This window comes from Monodelphis domestica, chromosome 2 (assembly GCF_027887165.1).
Source record: "Monodelphis domestica isolate mMonDom1 chromosome 2, mMonDom1.pri, whole genome shotgun sequence".
Taxonomy (NCBI): Eukaryota; Metazoa; Chordata; class Mammalia; order Didelphimorphia; family Didelphidae; genus Monodelphis; species Monodelphis domestica.
The window spans coordinates 138,132,014-138,153,363 of NC_077228.1; the positions used below are offsets into that span (position 1 = coordinate 138,132,014).

The 21,350-nt window shown below is 41.5% G+C and overlaps 1 protein-coding gene across 2 annotated transcripts in view; it reads right to left on the reverse strand.

The window, feature by feature from the left end:
* Positions 1-375: 375 nt before the first annotated feature.
* ITPKB (inositol-trisphosphate 3-kinase B) overlaps positions 376-21,350 on the reverse strand; it is a 158,493-nt gene continuing 137,518 nt past the window's right edge. For both annotated transcript variants that reach the window (XM_056816023.1, XM_056816024.1), the window contains exons 5-7: positions 14,885-15,089; positions 8,113-8,214; positions 376-2,773 (exon numbers count right to left, since the gene is read on the reverse strand). In XM_056816023.1, the coding sequence (XP_056672001.1) occupies positions 2,495-2,773; positions 8,113-8,214; positions 14,885-15,089 (586 nt within the window). In that variant the 3' untranslated portion in view covers positions 376-2,494. The remainder of the gene's footprint in view (positions 2,774-8,112; positions 8,215-14,884; positions 15,090-21,350) is intronic.

The following is a 21,350-nucleotide window of genomic DNA, read 5'->3' on the forward strand; positions in this document are numbered from 1 at the left end:
AGGAGAGGGGGAGAGAGAGAGGAGAGAGAGGGGAGAGACAGAGAGAAGAGAGAGGAGAGAGACAGAGAGAGAGAGAGAGAGAGAGAGAGAGAGAGAGAGAGAGAGAGAGAGGAGAGAGAGAGAGAGAGAGAGGAGAGGGGGAGAGAGAGAGGAGAGAGAGGGGGGAGAGACAGAGAGAAGAGAGAGGAGAGGGGGGAGAGAGAGAAGAGAGAGGGGGAGAGACAGAGAGAAGAGAGAGGAGAGAGACAGAGAGAGAGAGAAAGAGAGAGACAGAGAGAGAGAGGAGAGAGGGGGAGAGAGAGAAGAGAGAGAGAAAGGAAAGAGAGACAGACAGACAGAGAGAGGGGGGGAGAGAGAAGAGAGCGGAGAGAGAGAGGGGGGAGAGAGAGAAGAGAGAGAGAGAGTGAGGAGAGAGAGACAGACAGAGAGAGCAGGAGAGAGAGAGAGAGAGGAGAGAGGGGGGAGAGAGAGAGAAGAGAGAGAGGAGAGAGGGAGAGAGACAGAGAAAGACAGAGACAGAGAGAGCCTTGGCCAGGCAGAATGAATGGTGACCTTTTAGCATCTTATCAGACGCCATGGCTGTGGGTAACAGTGGAAGTAAGGTCTCTTGGAACACAAAAGCATTCCTGCCTGCTGGGCCCTTCTGGAGGTGGTGGTGATCTGGGAAAGTCTGAATGACTCCAGTGAAAAAGAGAAGAGAGGGGCATTCCAGGGCCGGCCTGGCCTGCTGAGCCTGGACTTCTTATTAACACCACTCTGAGCAGGAGCCCAAGTCTGGATCTCAAAGCCAAACTCGTCGGGCAGAGATTCGGAGGCTCATCCATGCAGAGCTGGAAGGAACCTCAGTCCAACTCTCGTATCGCCGGTGTAACCTAGGTTCAAGCCTGGAGCTTCTGTGTGATGTAGTTGATAGAACACTGGAGGTGGAGTCAGGAAGACCTATGTTCAAATCCAGCCTTGGACACTTACTGTGTGACCCTGGGCAAGTCACTTCACCCTGTTTGCCTCTGTTTCCTCATCTGTAAAATGAGCCCAAGAAGGAAATGGCCCACTACTCCAGTATTCTGCCTAAAACCCTGAGATGGGTTCCTGAATAGTGGGACAAGACTGAAAAAAAGTGACTGAACAGCAAACTCCTCACTGGGAGAGAGAGGGATGACTCCATTGTTACATTAGCCTGAGGGAATTAGAGAAGGCTTCACATCTCTCAGGGTACCAGAGGGGAGATGCCCCAAGGGAAGATGTAGCAGCTTGGCTCTCAGAGAGTGAGTCTAAGCACTCTCTACAATCAATCAGTCAATCAACATTTAAGTGCTTGCTATGGGCCAGGCACTGCCAAGCAGCAGGGATAGAAAAAAGACCCAGTTAAGGAAACTTGGGCCCAGGCAGATGAGGTGACTTGCAGGGTCTGAATTTGAACCCAGGTCCTCTCATTCACAATGTCTTAGAGGAAAGGGTGGTGGGGTGGCTGTTGTTCTTGAGTTGGTGCCTGACTCTTCCAGAACCCATTTGGGGTTTTCTAGGCAAAGATCCTGGAGTAGCTTGCTTCTCCAGCTTATTTTATAAATGAAAAAGCTGCAACAAACAGGGTTTAGTGACTTGCCCAAAGTCACACAGCTAAGAAATATTTGAAACCAGATTTGAACTCCAGGCTCAGCATTCTGTCCACTGCATCATCTAGAATCCTTTTCTGGTGTCACTAATGAGGACTAAAGGTGAGGGCAGAGATTCCACATTGGAGCCTCAGAACCCAGCAGGCAGGATTTAGGTTCTTTTACAATACTGCAACCCTGGCAAGCTAACAGCAGAGAAGCAGGCTGGGCTGCCAGCTCCCTGCCTCTGTCTCTTTCCTCAGTGTGAGCTTGTGCATATTGGAGGGGAGGAGGGGACACCAGGGCCCCTTGGCGCCTTGAACCTCGCCCTCTCCCTGAGACTTGCCTCTTTTCTCAGAGCAGTGTCTCTTCCTCAGTGGTTCTAGGGCCCTTGCCCTCAGGGGGGCTCTTCAGACCAACTCCAGTCATTCTGGCCTCTAGTTTTTTAAGAGGACTGGAAAGCCCCTTTCCTGAGGACGTGTCTGCTCTGGCAGGGACTCCTAGGGGGAGCTAAGTAACTTTCTATGAGCTCAGGGGGTTCCTTCAGCATCCAAACAGCTCAGAAAATAGCTTACTTAACCTAAGCCCCAAAGAGAAGGAGCCCAGATTGTGTGAAAGAAATGCCTTGCTCACACAAACATTCTTTTTTCCTTTTTAAAATCCTTATCTTCTGTCTTTGAACCAATATTGATTGAAGGCAGAAGAGCAGTAAGAGGTAGGCGGTGAGGGTGAAGTGGCACAGCTAGAAAGTGTCTGAGGTCACATCTGAACCCAAGATCTCCATCTCTGAGCCTGGCTCTCTAGCCACTGGCCACCCAGTCTGCCCCCACCATACAAGCATTCTTCACAAGCACAGAAATCTAGAAAATTTGAGAAGAAGTTAGATTATTTAATTCCTTAAGTTAGTACCCAGGGCCCAGCACCTTGGCATCACACAGGCAAGATGGCCCCAGTATTGGATGTTTAGTCATGGCTGTACTTAGCCTTTGAAAAAAACAAAACAAAACAAAACAAGCCAGCCCATCAGAAGAACAAACCAATCCATTGACTGAAGGAACACTGGTAGTTTTATCCTTTTTTATGAAAGACTGAAAGGGCACTCTACCTACCTCATGGCACTTGAAGAATGGCGAGATTTCCAGGGTGGCACGGATATCCTTCAGGCGGTCCCGGTAACAAATCTGGAAGCAGAAAGACACACACGTTGTCGGGTGCCCCAGGGGAGTTGGAAGAATCGTGAATTTCATTGGAATCATATCATTTCAGAGTGGAAAAGGATCTTTGACTTAAGGCGGGGGTTCTTAACCTGAGAAGAGGTCCTCTGTGAGTGGATTTCAGGGGGACCATGAAATTGTATGGGGAAAGCAGCAAATCCCTCTTTATTTTAATATGATTGGTTTCCTTTGTCATCCTATGTATTTTATTTTATGCATTTAAAAACATTGTTTTGAATAGAGATGAGTAGGTTTCACCAGACTCCCAGAGAGGTCCAAGCCATAATTCCCCCAAAGGTTCCATATCCCTGTGTCTGCTCTAGATAGTTCATTTTGCAGTTGTGGCAACTGAGAATCAGAATTATTAAATAACTACTAGGGTCAGGTAGCTACTGAATGACAGAAATTAGGGCCCTTGGGACTCCCTAATGTAGAGGTCATCCCCCATTACACGACATTGAGTTATTTGCTGGAAACAGAATAGCCTTGCTCCCAGGATGCCCCATTTCACTTTCCATTGTCTTTTTTTTTAACCATTATCTTCCATCTTAGAATGAATACTGTGTAAGGGCTACCCAAGTGGGGTTAAGTGACTTACCCAGGGTCACACTGCTAGGAAGTATCTGAGGTCCCATTGGAACCCAAGATCTGGCTCTCTTTCCACTGAGCCGCCTAGCTGCCCCCTCCCATTGCCTATTAAGTCATGACATTACAGGCTGCTGTCATTCTGGAATGTCAGCAAGTTCCATCCAGTTCCATCTTAAAAACCTCACTGGCCCGGCGAGTTCTTGAAGACAAAGCTCACCGCCCCCATTTTCAAAAGGGCAGGCCAGGATGAGTGAAGACAGGCAGAAAGAACAACACAATCCACCTCCTGACACCGGCATCTGATTCCCGGCGATTCCACGCCAGTCGGCCTCCGCCTCCCTCACCCCCCGTCCCCCAGGAAACCCCGAGCCAAAGCAAGCTAGTCTGAGGTACTCAGGACAACAGGTTCGTTGTGGGACGCTGTCACACTCCTGGGCAAAGTTACTTGATGCCCATCTGTACACAGTGACGCAACTTGGCAGGGGACCTGGGGCCGGAGGCTCCGGGGAGTTTACAGAACCAAGAATAAACCTCATTGAGTCACAGTCGGGGGGGGGGGGGGCAGGGAAAGCACCCAGCTCTCTGCCTTGGCACTGCTACAGAGCAGAACCCGAGCACTGTCAGAAAAGGAGTCCCCCAGCGACGCAGGCTGGCGGAGAGTTAAGGGGAGTTCTGCTGTCTGCCCTGGTAACAGCTGGCAGTGCCAAAGCCTGCCAAGGGCTCGGGAGCAACAAGAGGACAGGGAGATTCCCACTAGGCGCCAGTGGCAGAGCTTTAACCAGCCCCAGAACCGTTGAACCCCTGGAATAGGACCTCGGGGGCCATGTAGTCTGACCCCCTTTTCTTACGGGTGAGGAAACAGACACGGAGCATCTTATTCAAGGTCATTCGGGTAGTAATAAAATTTGAGACCACAGAGAACACACGGCATTCTGCTGGACCAGTGCTAGACTTGAGAGTCAGTCATACATTTTTACTTTTATATATATGATTTACATGAGACTTTTATTTATATTATATAATCATATTTATTTATTTTATTTTATTTATTATTTATTTTATTTATTATTTATTTTATTTTTATTTATATTTTATTATATTTATTTTATATATATTTATATTTATATATTTATAATATTATTATATTTTTATTTATATTATATAATCATATATAATATATAATAAATATATTTTATGTATATTATTTACATGATACTTTTATTTATATTATATAATCATATTTATTTATTTTATTTTATTTATATTATTTATTATTTATATTTTTATTATATTTATTTTATATATATTTGTATTTATATATTTATTATATTATTATATTTTATTTATATTATATAATCATATATAATATAAATAAAATATATTTTATGTATATGATTTACATGAGACTTTTATTTATATTATATATTCACATATAATATAATATATAATAAAATATATTTTATTTATTCTACATGGGACTTTTATGTATATTGTATTATATAATCATATATAATATATGAAATATAAATTATAATAAAATATATTTTATTTATATTATTTACATGAGATTTTTATTTATATTATATAGTTATATAATATAATAAAATTATAATAAATATATTAGATTTTTATTTATATGATTTACATGAGACTTTTATTTATATTATATAATCATATATAATATATAATAAAATATATTTTATGTATATGATTTACATGAGACTTTTATTTATATTATATAATCATATATCATATAATATATGATAAAATATTTTATGTATATGATTTACATGAGACTTTTATGTATATTATATAATCATATATAATATATGAAATATAAATTGTAATAAAATATATTTTATTTATATTATTTATGAGATTTTTATTTATATTATATAGTTATATAATATAATACAATTATAATAAATATATTAGATTTTTATGTGTATGATTTACATGAGACTTTTATTTATATTGTATAATAATATATAATATAATACATAAAATATATTAAATCATGATAAAATATATTTTATTTATATTATTTACATGAGTTTCATTTATATATTTATAATCACATATAATATATGAAATATAATAAATTATAATAAAATGTATTTTATTTATATGATTTACATGAGACTTATTTATATTATATAGTTATATATAATATATAAATATAATAAAATTATAATAAAATATATTATATTTTTATTTATATTATTTACATGAGACTATTTTAAGAGTTTTAAAGCACTTTCCACACATCATTTGATCTTCACAATAACTCTGTGAAGGTAGGTGTCATTATTGTACCCATATGATGGATTTGGAGACTGGAGCTAAGAGGAATCAAGTGACTTGCCATTGTTTAATGATCCAATATGATGCTGAGGCAGAATCTGAACCCTTCTTGATTCTATGGGCAACTGCTACCACACAGAAAAGAGTTCTTCATTTTGCCTCCCTCTCTTACTCCATGAGTGGCTGTGGGCAAGTCACTGGTATAACTACTCTCAGTAGTTTCCCTGTCTGTACAATGGGGATAATAATAGCACTTACCTCACCACAAATGAGCTCCTACAGACATGCATGATTGAGGGGTGTGTATACATAATGTATCACAGATGTATATACATAATAATAACCTATATCTATGTAGATAATGTACACGTGTTTATCAGGGCTGACATGTATAGGGTACTCAAGGTTTCCTTTTCTTTTTTTTAAATTTTATTTAGTCAATTTAGAACATTATTCCTTGGTTACAAGAACCTCGTAATCGAGCAGTTGTTTTTCTTCTGTGTTTCTACTCCCACAGTTTTTCCTCTGAATGTGGATCTGAGCAATATATGTGTATATATTCATACATACATTATATACACACATGCCTATAAAAGATATACCCATATATTCACGTGGACATCTATGCATATGACAAAAGATATGGAATATGTTCAATATAATAAAAGGTGACATTTCTATGGAATTGTATTATTTTGTGGACACATGGACACACACACACACACTACCTAGATTGACCAGAAAAACTTAACCAGGGAATCTCCCTGTCCTCTTGCTGCTCCCAAGGCTGGCTTAACCTTGGCAAACTGTGGCTCTGCCCGGTTGTCACTAGGACAGGCAGTAGGATTTGCTTTAACTTCTAAATACCCTGGACTGTCAAAGAGGAGTTTCTTTCTGACAACTCTTGGGTTGTCCAAGGAGAAACATTTCTGCTCTTTTTAAGGATTTCTGCTCCTATATTATGTATATACATACTTTTTTACTCATCCAATCTGTATAAATATTTACATGTCATTTGGCATATGTTTGTTTGTTTTTCAGTCATACCCAACTTTTCATAACTCCATTTTGGGGTTTTCCTGGCAAAGATACTGGGGAGGGGGTTACCATTTCCTTCCCTAGCTTATTTTACAGATGGGAAAACTGAGGCAAAGAAGATTAAAATGGATCCCACAGACATTAAGTGTCTGAGGAGGGATTTGAATTCCTGAGTTCAGGCTTGGCACTCTATTCACTGTGCTACCTAGCTGCTATGTGCACACATATGTGTGTGTGTGTGTGGGGGGGTATACATATTATACATTATAAACACATTTAGATAAATATATATGTATATACACACACATATATATTGCCCAGAAAAAACTTTAAACTTCCACGTAAATGTCACCTTTCCTCACTGTTCCTCTCTTGACTGAAAGTTCAGTGCTCTGCCCATTACCACATGGGATGGAAATATTCATTATTATGCCCTATCTTTGGGGTTACCCTGATGATAAAGACTTCTTTTCTCCCTTGCTATCTTATCTGACTCCAGTTCTTTGAGTCTTATCTAAACTTTGCATCGCCTCCAGAAACTAATACCCTGTGCATACAGTAGGTGCCTAATCAGTATTCAACAAATGATGAATTTGTTGATTGATTGAATGAATTAAAAAAAGCCTTCTCCACCTGCTTTGGAATACAAACTCTCTGAGGGCAGGAATTCTGTCTCTGTTCATATTTGGTATCAGGAACACTATGAGTGCATAACAAACACTAACTTAGCTTGGGAATTAAATGTTCTGAATCTATTGGCTGTGGATTCTTATCATCTTGACCTTAGTCAAGTCACTTTCCTGGGCCTCATTTTTTTTGTTATTTACCACATTAGGAAGCTTAGGCTAGAGGACTTCCAAGGCCCTCCTAGTGCTAAAATTGATGTTCTAGAATGGTAAGAATCTCAATGAGCTTTAGGGAGAAAAATAAAGTAAGGGTAATAGATTATATCAGTACAATAATATTTGCCATGGGGCAGCTAGGAGGCACAGTAGGTAGAGCACCAGGTCTGGAGTTGGGAAGACCTGGGTTCAAATCAGGATTAAGACATTTCCTAGCTACATTGACCTTGGGCAAATCATTTAACTCCATTTGTCTAACTCTTGCCCTTGTGTCTTAGAGTTGTTATTTAAGATAGAAAGTAAGGATTAAAAAAAAAAATCAGGTTTGCCCATTGAGAAGAACTCATTTCATTTTCCAAGCATCAAGATGGGACTGTATGCTGAATATCTGGCTAGTGTATTGGGCACTCTATTGGGCCCAGAGGCTACAAAGACAAGAATTTATACAGTTCCTGTCCTCTACGAGCTTACAGGAAGAGGACCCTTCTGTAGACCCTGCTCTTCGGATGACCTCTCCAGAGAGCTGCTACTCACCAGGATGTTACGGTTTCCCTTGGTGAATTCTCTGAAAGCTTCCGTAACTTGCTCCTTTGTTTTGGTCTTCTTGAAATCTCGGTTCACGGAGCCATCTTCCTTCTGAAAAGGAGAGTAACACCCCTCCCCATTAAGAGATGAAGTCACCAGTACATCTGAGACAGAATGGGGCTTTGATGGGAAAGTGGCTTCGGGATAGCCTGGGATAACTGCTGGAAGGGAGACTAGGTCTTAATCTGGTGGCACTGGGACTCCAGAGGTGACATTCATGCTTTCTTCTTGGGTAGGAGGTTTCCCACCCCACAACCAACCCAAGAGGATCAGCTAGTCCCATGCCTCTCTGCTCGTTGGGTCTCTCATGGAGATCTCACTGGACTTTTTACTCTTTAAATATGAAGAGTTACAAAGGGCAGCTTCATGGGCAACTTCTCATCCTAGCTTTCCTCTCCCACCTAGTAGATGACCATAGAACATCTGCTTTTAGCCAGGTTGCTTCTGGAAGAGGAAGACAGGAAGAATATCAGCAGCTAGGGAGCAAATGGGCCAAAAGCGGAATAGAAGATTGGGGAGACAAATGCATAGTCTTAACCAAATTGCACCAAGGCATGCCTGTAGAGTGTGTTTCCTGGACAATGGAGTGGAATTATTGTTCACTCACTTGTGTCTGACTCTTTGTGACTCTATTGACCTTATTGGTCATGGGTTGTTCTTTTTTTTTTCAACCCTTACCTTTTGTCTTAGAATCAATACTGTGTATTGGTTCCAAGGCAGGAGAGTGGTAAGGGCTAGTCTTAGGGGTTGTGATTTGCTCAGTGTAGCACAGCTAGGAAGTGTCTAAGGCCAGATTTGAATCCAGGACCTCCCATCTCCAGGCTCTCCATCAACTAAGCCACCCAGCTGTCCCCTCCATGGGCTTTTCTTGACAAAGACACTGGAGTGGCTCATCATTTCCTTCTCCAGTGGATTAAGGAAAAAGATATCAAGTATCTTGCCCAGGGTCTGAAGCTAGATTTGAACTCAGGTCTTCCTGACTCTGGGTCCAGAGTTCTATTCATTGAGCCACCTAACTGCCTCCATGGAGTAGAGAGGGAGCCCTAAATATAAACTGTTTTTCTCTAAACCAGTGTGATTCTGGCATGGAGGAAGATCCTATCTGTTCCCACAACAGGACAATGGACAGGGACCGGAAGAACATCCTGTCCAGAGGGGAAGGTAAAGGAAGAAGGTAATTTGTTTGGAAAAGACAAAAGGAAAGAAAGGAAGATGAAAAAAGGGGGCAGAGTGGGATAAAAATATAATTCTCATCCTGTCCAAAGGTTTAAAAACAAAGATTAGTTTAAGGAGGCTAAAGAGCTGCTGGGTAAGAAAGGTAAATGTATATTACTTAGTAAAACTCTCAGAAAGTCACTGTGTTTCAGGGCCAGAAGAGCAACTGGGGAAGTACCACACATTTGGTCTCTTAGGACAATTAACTACACTAGGATGCAGATTTAGATGCTGCCTGAAAATCAGATACTATAGCTGAACATGGCACAAGCAGTGTGATACAACTTGCTGGCAGCAACTTATTTATAAATTCATCACAAATCCTGCACCAAATAAAATCTTGAACTTAAAATCAAAACTTCGAATGAGGCTCTGCAGGGAAAAGATGGCATTAACAATAAAGGACAGGATGGGGCACAGAGGGATGAAGCACTCCCCCTCTGGGTGTCTCTGAAAAGAGGCCAGAGGGATTAGGGATGAATCCCATCTGAGACAGGAGGTCAGACGAGTTGATCTCAAGGAGACCATGGGTACATCTGGCCCCAACCTGCTCTCTGCTGACCTCATTCTTGACAGTCAATGGATGACCTGCCCTGGTGTGTGACAGGTGTATCTGAAAGGTCAGCTGGGAACATCTGTATGAAGAAAGAGAAGGATGGCCATGTCTCTTCTGGAGTAGCACGCCTCCTTCCACACTCCACTCCAGATGAAACCAGAGAAGAGACCTTTGTCTGAACCGCAGAGGAAAATAAAGAGGAATTGAGGGTGTTCTGTTGGATGGGGAATAAATAGGACTTGACAGGCCACCAGCTGACCAAAGGACTTAACCCTTCCAACCCTCCTTAGTTACACTGGACAACTGTGCTTCTAATAGAAAGATCTCTTGATTTCTCTGCCATCCACTCTCCTCCTCCCCTTTCCCTATGTGTCTCTGCTCCCACTGTCCCCCATCCCTTCTCTAAGAACCCTCTCTGAACTTCCAAGTGACCTCCTCCCACATGAATTTCTCCCAGTGCTTTGCCTGAATGTCCCTTCCCTCCTTCTCCCTTCTATCACATTATTTCTGGTCTTATCTCCCTATCCCCCCCATCCTCGAAGGCTTGCAGAACTTACCTCTGTCAATACTCCACTGTGCCTAGGACGAGCTAGAAAGACAGCTAAGTGCTGACATAGATATAACATTGGTCTTGGGAGTCAAGAAGAACAAAGTTTAAATCTAGCCTTAGACACTTATCAGTTTATGACCCTAAGCAAGTAGCTTAATCTTTTTTGCTCAGTTTTCCCATTTGTATTTTAATTTAAAATCCAAGAATTTTGATCTTTTTTTTTGAGATTGTATTTTTATGAAAATCCAAGATTTTGATTTAGTTTGAGAAAATATCTTCAAGGAAGAAGCTTGCTAATTTCTATATCCAGAGAATGAACTGTTGCAGAAAGATGCCAGAAAATCTACACTACATCAAGATCAAGAATGAACTTTGGATATGGTTGATTGAACTGAAGATTGATTGAACATTTATTGTAAATGTACACTTTTATGCCAAAAGGGACTGCCCCTAATTTGGCTTTCTGTCAATGCGCCTAGCAAAACATTGGTTTTGCTTTCTTTCTTTTCTATTCCTCCCTCACTACTCTAATTTCCTCTTAGAAAATTGAATATTGTATATATCTACAGTTAGAAGTGCATTTAGGACTACAAGATGATTATGTTAAATGATCAATGGGGAGACTAGTCTCCCAATGATCATCAGGGGAGATTGTGAATCTTAAAAATTCTCAGACCCTACTTCAGAACACTTGGTTAAGACTATTCCCCATTTTAAACAATGAAGGGACTTAGTCAGGAATGTGATAACTCTACTCCACCCATACTTAAGCATACTTTAGGGGAAGATAAAGTTGTAAACTCTTTACTGAACAATGAAAAAGTACTTAACTCATACTTATAGTGAAGCAAAAGCCTTAAGCTAAGTCTATTTTTAGATCTAATACAAAAAGGTGCTAAGTACCTATGAAGGTCAAATTAATCACTAACATGTCAAGCAACTTGCAAACTTGCAAGGGGCAAAGAGGTGTGAACTTATTCAGAAGTTTTAGTCTACTCAGGTGTGAATTACTCAGAAGTTTAGCCTACTCAGGTGTGAATTACTCAAAAGTTTAGTCTACTCAGGTGTGAATTACTCAAAAGTTTAGTCTACTCAGGTGTGAATTAAGAATAGTCTATCCTTTGGAAAACGTCTACTGTGATTGGTAGATGTGAGAACTTAAGGGAGGTGACATAGGAGAAAATTCTCTTTAAAAGGAACTCTTTCTGAGAGAAAAGGGGTAGGCTGGCCTGGGCTGGCCTACCCCTTTTCTCATTATTTCCTCTTACTCTCTCTCTCCCTTTCATTAATTCCTTAATTTGTATTAATTAAAATCTCCATAAAAACCCAGCTGACTTGGGTATATTTCATATTTGGGAATTTTTCCCTGGCGACCACTTTATATTTGATTTAACTCAAGACAATATCTTGAAACCATATTTCCGCGGTCACAGTTTATACCAACCACTCTTTTAACTATTACACATTTGTAAAATGGAGATAATTATAACCAAAGTGGGGCAGCTAGGTGAAACAATGAAAAGAGTGCTGGACCTGAGGTCAGGAAGACTCCTCTTCCTGAGTTCAAATCTGGCCTCAGACACTTCCTAGCTGTGTGATCCTTGGCAAGTCATTCTATTCTGCCTCAGTTTCTCATCTGTAGAATGGGTCAGAGAAGGAAATAGAAAATCATTCTCAATATCTTTGTTAAGAAAATCTACACGAATGAATGAAACAACTCAACAACATCAACAATTTTCTAGGACTGTTGTGAGGAGCAAGTGAGTTAATATATGTAAAGTACTTTGCAAACCTTAAAGCTCTGTATTTTTTAGGCTATGTAGTAGCTTTGGGCCTGGAGTCAGGAAAACATGAGTTCAAATTCAGCTTTAGGCATTAGCTGTGTGAGTCTGGCCCAGTCACCTACACTGTCTGCCTCAGTTCCCTCATTTATAAAATAGAGATATTAATAGCACCTACTTCCTAGGGTAGTTGTGAGGATCAAATGAGATATTATTTTAAAAATATTTTTTAATTTAATTTTTTAATTAAAAAAAATTTCCAAACCATCACACACTATGTAAATGTTAGCTATTATTATAGGTCCCGAACCTCTAATATCATTGGAATAGAGACTGCCCAGATAAGGGAACTCCTTCTACCAAAAGAGATTCCTACCTTCTCTGTCACTCAAAATTTTGGAGAGTTGATTGGAGCAGCTCTAAGTAACTATGTGTCTCTGCTCCCACTGTCACCCATCCCTTCTCTAAGAACCCTCTCTGAACTTCGAAGTGACCTCCTCCCACCTGAGTTTCTCCCAGTGCTTTGCCTGAATGTCCCTTCCCTCCCACCGCCAAGTGTAGGAATGTAGGTAAGGGATAGAGTAAATTTCATGTATTCACTTTAAGAGGAAAAGAGGAGAATTTGATTTAGATACAAGCCCTGGGAGAGGATTCTGAGGAGAGAAGGATTATGGGAGTTTGTACTGGCATTGACTGTCATTGACTCTCTCCTGCTTTTGACTGGGCTGGAAGGAGGTTTGCTCTAGCAAATTTTCTATTGGTAGTCCTAATCTCGTGGAGAGATTAATGATTCCTTCGTTTGAGAATCTGCCTTGGAGAGGACTGTTTTCTCTGAGGTATAGAGACCATCTATCTGCCTGTGATCCATCCAGCAGAAATACACTTGGCCAAAGTAATCCAAAGGACTTTTTAACTGGGACTTTGGGTTATCTAGTGAAGCCAACTCCTTTCCCTTTAGGTAAGGGCTCAAATACACCTGTGAGTCATTTCATCTTCCTCTTTTTGTTAATCCATATTAAGTAAGTTAGTTTATAGTCAGATAGCTTTTGGGGTCTTAGATAAGAACAGGAAGATATAAGAAGGGCTTGAGAAGACCAAAAGAACAAACCCCATGGAAAGGGGGCATAGATTGGAGGGGAGGAGCTATAGCTGGATAGATTTAGGACTGTATTTATCATTTCCCTACCCTTAATAAACTTGTTTTTACTAATTTTAAGAGTTGTGCTTTACTGGTCCTGGAGATATTCCTAGGTGGGTTTTATCATCTCCCATCCATCTAGGAAGGATTTTTATTTCACCAGGATCATACCACCAATGGATGATTCAGACCCTGGTCTTCCCAGTTTCAAGGCTAATGCTCTAACCACCATGACATACCAGAACATGTACTTATTAATGTCTGTTGACCCTAGGTTATTTATTTTCTTTTTAATGGGAGACCAACCCTGCTCTCTGACTGTGCAGGCTCTTCCTTGAGAGGGAATTGGTTCTGCCCTGGGTGGCAATGCGTAGGCTGCCTGCTCAATGCTGAGTAAACAGTCCTTGGCTTCCTGGATGCCCAGAGAAAGAAGTGAATATGCCCACTCCCTACCACCTCCTCTCAACCACATTCCTCTCACAGTGGCTGAAGTTTCAGGGAGTTAGCTAACCATGCCTCTGTATAGCTCGGCTCCCCCGTCTAGGGCTATGCCAGTTTTCTGGATGCCCTTTGGTAGAAACACTAGTTCTTTCCCTTAAGGGGATGAAACCTGTTTTCTCAGATAATCTTCTACCAAGACTTCTGTTGTAATGATATAAATGCTTCGGTGATTGAGTACCTAACACCATAAAGAGGCAGTGTGGTATAGCAGATAGCGTACTAGACCTGAAATTAGGAGAATCTGAGTTCAAATCCCACCTCAGACACTAGTCATGTGAGCTTGAGTAAGTTTCTTGACCACTCTATTCCTCAGTTTCCTCAACTATTAATGGGGGGGGGTGTTGTTTGATGGTTTTCTAGCTCTAAATTTGATTTTATGTCTTGATCATCTATAGGCTCAGATTGGTGATTTCACTAACTAAAAACTGAATGTCTTTCTCTGAGGGGCAAACCAAGTTTGGCTGTTTCCAGCAGGATGTTTGCTTGTAACTATAACATCTCAATGCTATACATGAGGGAAAGGAAATAGCCCTATATCCTATTGTCATTTTTACTATATTAGCTCATCCTACCCATGAGCAATTAGTGTTTTTCCAATTATTTAGATCTAGTTTTATTTGCATGAAAACCATTTTGAAGTTGTATTCATATAATTCCTGAGTTTGTCTTGGCAAGTAGAGTCCCAGATATTTTATATTATCTAGAGTGATTTTAAATGGAATTTCTCTTTCTAACTCTTACTGCTGGGTTTTGTTGGAAATACATAGGAATGCTGATGATTTATATGGGTTTATTTTGTACCTTGCAAATTTAATAGCCCTGTATTCTAGAGGAAAGCCATGACTTACTCTGGAAGGGATCTAACGGGTGGCTTGGTACAGACTGAGGTACATGTAGCTCTCACTGTATTATGAACAGCAGGGTTGCCACAGCTCATTCCTGAATGTTTTCATGTCCCTAGACCACACTTCCCTCTTTACCTTAATGCCCTCAATCCTGAATCCAAGAGTAGCTGTCGAACTGATGGTTTCTCTCCACTGCATGTATCGGGGCTTGGTTACTGCTCTCTGAATGTTCTCTTCTTCTGTTGGGGCATCAGGGTCCACTTCAATCATCTTCTGGTACATGTCCTTCCGAAGACTGGGCTTCTTCCTAGCTTTTGTGAGCTCCTCCTCCAGATAGGTCCTGCATGGGGTACAAAGCTGCATCAGAGTTCTTTATTTCATTGGCCTATTGCCATTTAGGGTATGCATCCCACTCCTGTTGGGCCCCAATTATCTGAATGTGTGTAACAAGATGGCATGGTGGACAGAGTACCAGTTCTGGAGTCAGGAAGACTCATTTTCCTGAGTTCAAATCCAGTAGCTATGTGATCCTGGGCAAGTCACTTAACTTTGTTTACCTCAATTTCCTTTTCTATAAAATGAGCTGGAGAAGGAAGTGGTAAATTACTCTAGTATCTTTGCCAAGAAAACCCCAAATGAGGTCACAGAGAATCAGACGTGTCGAAAAACAACTACCTGAATGTAGAGGACTTAACCAACAAGAATAGCAACAAAGGGTGGCAAGCAAGGGAAGCAGGATGCGATATTTTAGCACCTTCATTTTACTGGATGGTTGATGCAATTGTAAGAATTTATCTGAAGTCATCTAGTCAGTTAGTAGTAGGGTAAATACTTCAGGTCCTAAGTGTTATGGATCTATATCTATAAAGGCCATTTTCTAAAGATGCCACAGTCCATAGACCAGAGGATCACAGATTTTGATCTGGAAGGAACATTAGATACACCCCCAGTCCAGACGTTTTTAATCTTTTGTGTAGATCCTTTCTGGCAATTTAGTAGAGCCTATGGACCAAGTCTCAAAATAACATTTTTAAATGCACAAAATAAAAAGTATACAGGATTAAAAAGAAAACCAATTATACTGTAATAAAAATTTAATTTTCTTTCCATCTAAGATCATGAAATCTACCCAGAAACTGGTCCATGGATCCCAGGTTAAGAACCCTTAATCTAGTCCAATCCCTCCATTTTACAGATGATGGAGTTGAGGTCCAGAGAGGGGAACAATTTGCTCCTAGTACTACTAAGCTTATTGGCAGATCCAGGATTCAAGTCCATTTCCTCTGACCTCAACTCCAGCATTCTTTCCACTGTGCTAGAAGGGGGGAGAAAAGGAAATAGTTTCCAATTTGAGAAACTTCACCTATGAACCACTAAGGAGAGAGATAGATGCCCAGGGTTGGAATCCCACACTTAAAGCTCTCCCCAGAGGGGGCATAACAGCTATGGTCTTTTTCTTCTCTATATTCCAGTGCCTAATACATCACTTTAGATCCAGTAGATATCTAGAGGATGTTGGAATGGAATTGGCTATAATGGTAGCCAACTGAGAAGAAAAAGAAAGAGGCTATAGATCAGAACCAAGTCTACTCTGCACAACAGAAAGCAAGAGGCCCCAGGGAGCTGGGTTTTTTTTTTGGGGGGGATGCCATAACATAACCAGAGCCCCCAGTGAAGGAGGAGGAATCAGAGCATATGTTCTTTCTGATTCTATTGCAAGGAACCATCCCATGAGTGTCTCAGTTGCTGCTCAAATTCCTACAATAATTAATTCTATTTTTATCATAGATCAGCCCATGTCCCCTCCTCCCACCCTCTATCCACCAGATGGTGGTTTAGATTTTATTGTAGGGTCAGAAAGAAAGAATGAGACAGTGTCAGAATTTGTATCCCCATAACAATCAATCAACAAGTATTTAATATGTGTAAAGCACCTCTACTAAGTGCTGGATATAATAAAAGATAAAACAGGGGAATGGGGATCAGTCCTGGCCCTCAAGGAGCTTATGATCTAGCAAGGAGACAACATGTACCTATATAGGCATATACAATACAGATATTACATAATTTCGGGGGGAAGTATGAGTAGCCGCTGGATCAGAAAAGGTTTCATGTAGAAGGAGGTCACTTAAGCTTAGAGGTTCTAAGAGGCAGAGGGAAGGTAGTCCAGGCTGTGATCTTGGAATGCATTTCCAGGCTGGAAAGGGGCCAGAAGATTTAGAACAGTAAGGAGGTAGATGGTCAGTTCAGAAGACCATAACACACCTGAAGGAGATTACAAGGTAATAGGGCTGGAAGGATGAGTTGCAACCATGGGTAAAAAAGTTCAAATGAATTAAATATCTCATAAATGGATTCAGTTTTTTCCTGTTCCCCCCAACAATCTGGGTTGGTTTGGTGATGTTGTAGGGGCACAATAGCCTGCTTTGGTCCACATTTGTCCCAATAAAGGTCTGGAGCCACTAGCGGAATGTCCTACAAACTTGCATTCAGGAAGGTATATCCTTTCCCTGTTGGCTGCCCTGAGATACAGACCCAAGAGGGGAAGTTACTCTGGTAGGACCTAAGCACAACCTGCTGCCAGCCCTTATATTCTGCTTGCTCGATCTCTCTCTTTAAACTCCCCCAGCCTGCTTCCAAAATTACCCAAAGGAGCATGTGACAAAACAGAAATTAACAATGTCAGTGACATTACAGGGAAGTCATCTTCCTCTGGCCACTCTGCGTAGGTGGAAGCTGCCCACACAGGCGGTCTATTTCAAGCAAGAGGCCTAGCCTCTTCCTTCTCCTGGGCCTGCCTCCCCCTCCCAAATTCTTTCTTCCTCTCTCTATCTCATGCACCCTCATTTTCCATCCTTCCTGCCCACCCCAACTCCCTACCCAACCTTCTTTGAGCTGACCATTCTTTTTCAGGGTTATTTTTTAGAATACTAAACACCCAGTCCAAGTTGTGCTTTGTCCAAGTCAAGCTATATCATTGGACCAATTGAAATCCAAATGGAAGGAAAAGAGGGGAAACAAAAACCAGAAAATGTTGGAAGCCTACTTTAAACAAAGAAAACAATCTCATACTCAACATTTTGTACCTTTTATATCTTCTAAGATGTGCTAAAGCCAGCCAAGACATCTTTTCTCTTTCTTAGTCACTCAGTCGTTCTAACACACACAGTTGTATAGCCATCCAAAGTTGTACTTTGTCCAAATCAGGCTATACCATTTTGCCATCTGGTATCACAACTCATTTGAAAGGAAAGGGGATTAAAAAAAAAAACCCAACCTGAATCATACACTTCAAAAACAGAAAAACTCCTATATCTTCCAAAGTGTACTGAAGATTGCCAAGATATCTCTTATCCATTCAATTCTTCTAACACACACACACACACACACACACACACACACACACACACACACACACACACACACACACACCATTTCTGCAATCAGGGATGCCACGGTAAAGTGTACAGGGCAGGATGTTTTTGCAATAAGTTGCTTTGATGCCATTTTTGTCTCACCTAATATCTACCAATTTTTAACCAGATGACCTAGGACTCAACCTTCTGATGTGAATGAGATGGCACCTTACTAGGAAGGAGACATCTCCCCACCCCTTCATTAGGCATCTCCTGAAAGGGGGGGTGGGAATTAGACTCCAAGGGACTAGAGGGTCAGAGATTATACTTCTGCAAAACACCTTCTATATGGTTTCTTAAACAGGAACCAGGTTCTAAGGTCAAATCTCTTTTCTACTTGTATCTTCTCTAGATTCACACAAGAAAAGCTGCCAGATAAGAGTTGAGATTTGGAGCTACATTGAATGAAATACCACCCCAAAGGGTCATACATTGGATGGAGAGGAATATGAGACAAATAAGAACTGAGAGAAACAAGAATCCAAGTGAAGGAGCCCGTCGTTTTCTCTGAAGTCCCCTCCAGGGAAATGCTTGGGTCCCAAGGCTATCAGTACTCTATACTATAGCCTGTGTCCCTCTTTATTCCTTGTCTAGGTCCTAAAATTATCGCAATCTTGGAAGGATCAGAATTACAACCCAAAAGACAACTGAAAGATGCGTGGTGGAGGCTACAGCTTAACGCCAGTGATGACTTGTCTGAGAAGTGGTATGGAAGACATCTAGGGCTTGTATGACTGGAAGAGGAGACCAGCCTGTTATGTAGTATGAGGGACAACAGATAGACAACTATAGATGGGCACTGCCCTTAGCACCCTTGAGATACCAAGTACTTGTGGACTGACTGACTGAGCTAGCACAAGAGAGCCAACAAGGTGCCATGGCCTAATGGATAAAGAGCTAGCCTGGAAGCCAAGAATAATGGAGGCCTCCCAAATGTCCTGTGTATACTTTATGACATTTATGGAAAGACAGGGGCAAGAATGCTACTGCATGAGAGGGATGAGAAAGATACTAGGATTGGGGGGTCAGTGGAAGCCTGGGAGTCACTTACCTATCTTTTCCTTCCTCCTTGCCTTTCTCCTTCCCTGACAATACCTTAGGCCTGCCAGGATGCTTTTGAGACTGGCTGAAGTCTCCAAACTAAGGAATTTGAAGTCTCCTTCCTACCAGGGCACTGCACCTCACTGAGGAAGGCTGCTTTGGAAGAGGGGAAGAAGGCAACAGCTTCATCAGCCCTGAGTCAGGGACCCCTCTGCCTTCTCTCCAGGGACTTAAAGGGGAGGGAAGAATGACATTTTAGCACCTAGTTGGTGCTCAAGGCCAGGAGTCTAGGCTAAAGCAGGTCACCTCTCAGGCAAGCCAATTTTCAAGAAATTATCAGCCATGATCTCTCCAAACAAGGATGTGCTTTTTTGGGCAAGACTCTGGTAAACGCCAGTTGGAATATTTTCCATTTGTTTGCGACTGCAACCTGAACGCCACTTCCCTCCAGGCAGGATGAGCTCTGTTGCAGTGTTTTGGTTGGAATAAAGGTCCGCTGCTTCCCCCTTAGAGACACTACTGACTCCAAAGAGGGTCTTTCAGAGATAGAAATAAAAGTTGGTAGTTAAAGTACGGAATGATTGTCTGATGGAGGGATTAAGCCTAGATTTCTCACCATATTTATTCCCTTGGTTCAAGGAGACAGGGCAGCAGGGAAAAGGGTGAGATGGGAATTACAAACAGGTTTCATTTCCTGTATTCCTCCTTTCATCCACAGGCCCCTACCCTTTCCCCCTTAACCCTCACTAGACAGTACCAAAGAGATACAAAACACTATAATATAGCAGCAGCACCTGTGAATATAAATTCACAGAGTAGGAAGAGGGGGAAAGTGGTCAGGCTTTTGTGCCAATCTCCATTGGGCCCTTTTCCATCAACGATGGTCTGTCAGTCATGACATCCTTATCTCTGCCCTCGCTCTTTTCCCATCAGAATTTGAAGCAGGTCAAATCAACTAGAGAAAATAAATGTTTGTCCTGTGCTCTGACCCTACCCCATCCCACTCACATCCCCAAACCATTCAGGGCCAGCAACAGGAAGAGCCCAAACTCTTTGAGCCAGCCCATCTGATCCTTGTTACCCATCTGGGTCATGCCCAGGCTGAGACTGGTAAAATGGCCATGTGCAACCAGTGTGACCTCAAGCCAATGATGGGAGCCTATCGGGCGCTGTCAGAGCAAACTGCCTTGCTAAGTGATAGAAGCAGCTCACAGGAGAGGCATTTGGGGAGGGAAGAGGATCTTGATGGTAACTGGTGTAAAAAAAATAGACTCGAATACAGGACTACAATCCCCACAAGCCCTTGCTCCACTTCCCCAAAATGCTTTGTAATCTCACGCAATTCTGAGGTGGGCCGAGATCGAGGGAGGATTTAAGCTTATGGCAAAGGCTCACTCTCTCTCTTTTGGACTTCCGTTTTGGAGCAGACGTGGCTCTTTCCATAATGTAGGTGAGGTCTTGTCTAGGCCTCTGGCCTAGGCATGTGTTTTTTCTTATACTGTATTTTCTTTCATTCTGAACCTTTAATAAACCTCATAAAATATAATACTCCTTGTAGAGAGAAACTAATTTCTACCTGCCATAGTCTCCCCTAAATTTTAACTGTTACACTGGGCAGAAAGGAAAGGGCCTAAACTTCTCATGGGAACTTGCCAGCGCGGTCCACTCTAGAGACCTATTTTATTCTCTTCTCTTCCTTTTTAGCTACTAATAAGGATAGGAGCTGGCCCTGTGATTACTTGTACTCTCAGTGCTTCATATATAACATAGACACTTAATAGGGTAACTAGGTGGTATAGTGGATAGAGTGCCAGGTCTGGAGCCAGGAAGATTCATCATCCTGAGTTCAAATCTGGTTAAAGACACTTACTAGCTGTGTGACCCTAAGCAAGTCACTTAACCTTATTTGCCTCAGTTTCCTCGTCTATAAAATAAGCTGGAGAAGGAAATGGCACTCCAGTATCTTTGCCAATAAAACCCTAGATAGTGTCACAAAGAATCAGACACTACTGAAAGCACTGAACAACAACAGGCACTTCAGAAGAACATGGTGATTGATGGATTCACCAGTGCAGGGAAGCATCTTTTCTAAAATTTTGAGTCTTAGAGATTGTTGTCTAGAACACCGAGAGATTAAGGGACTT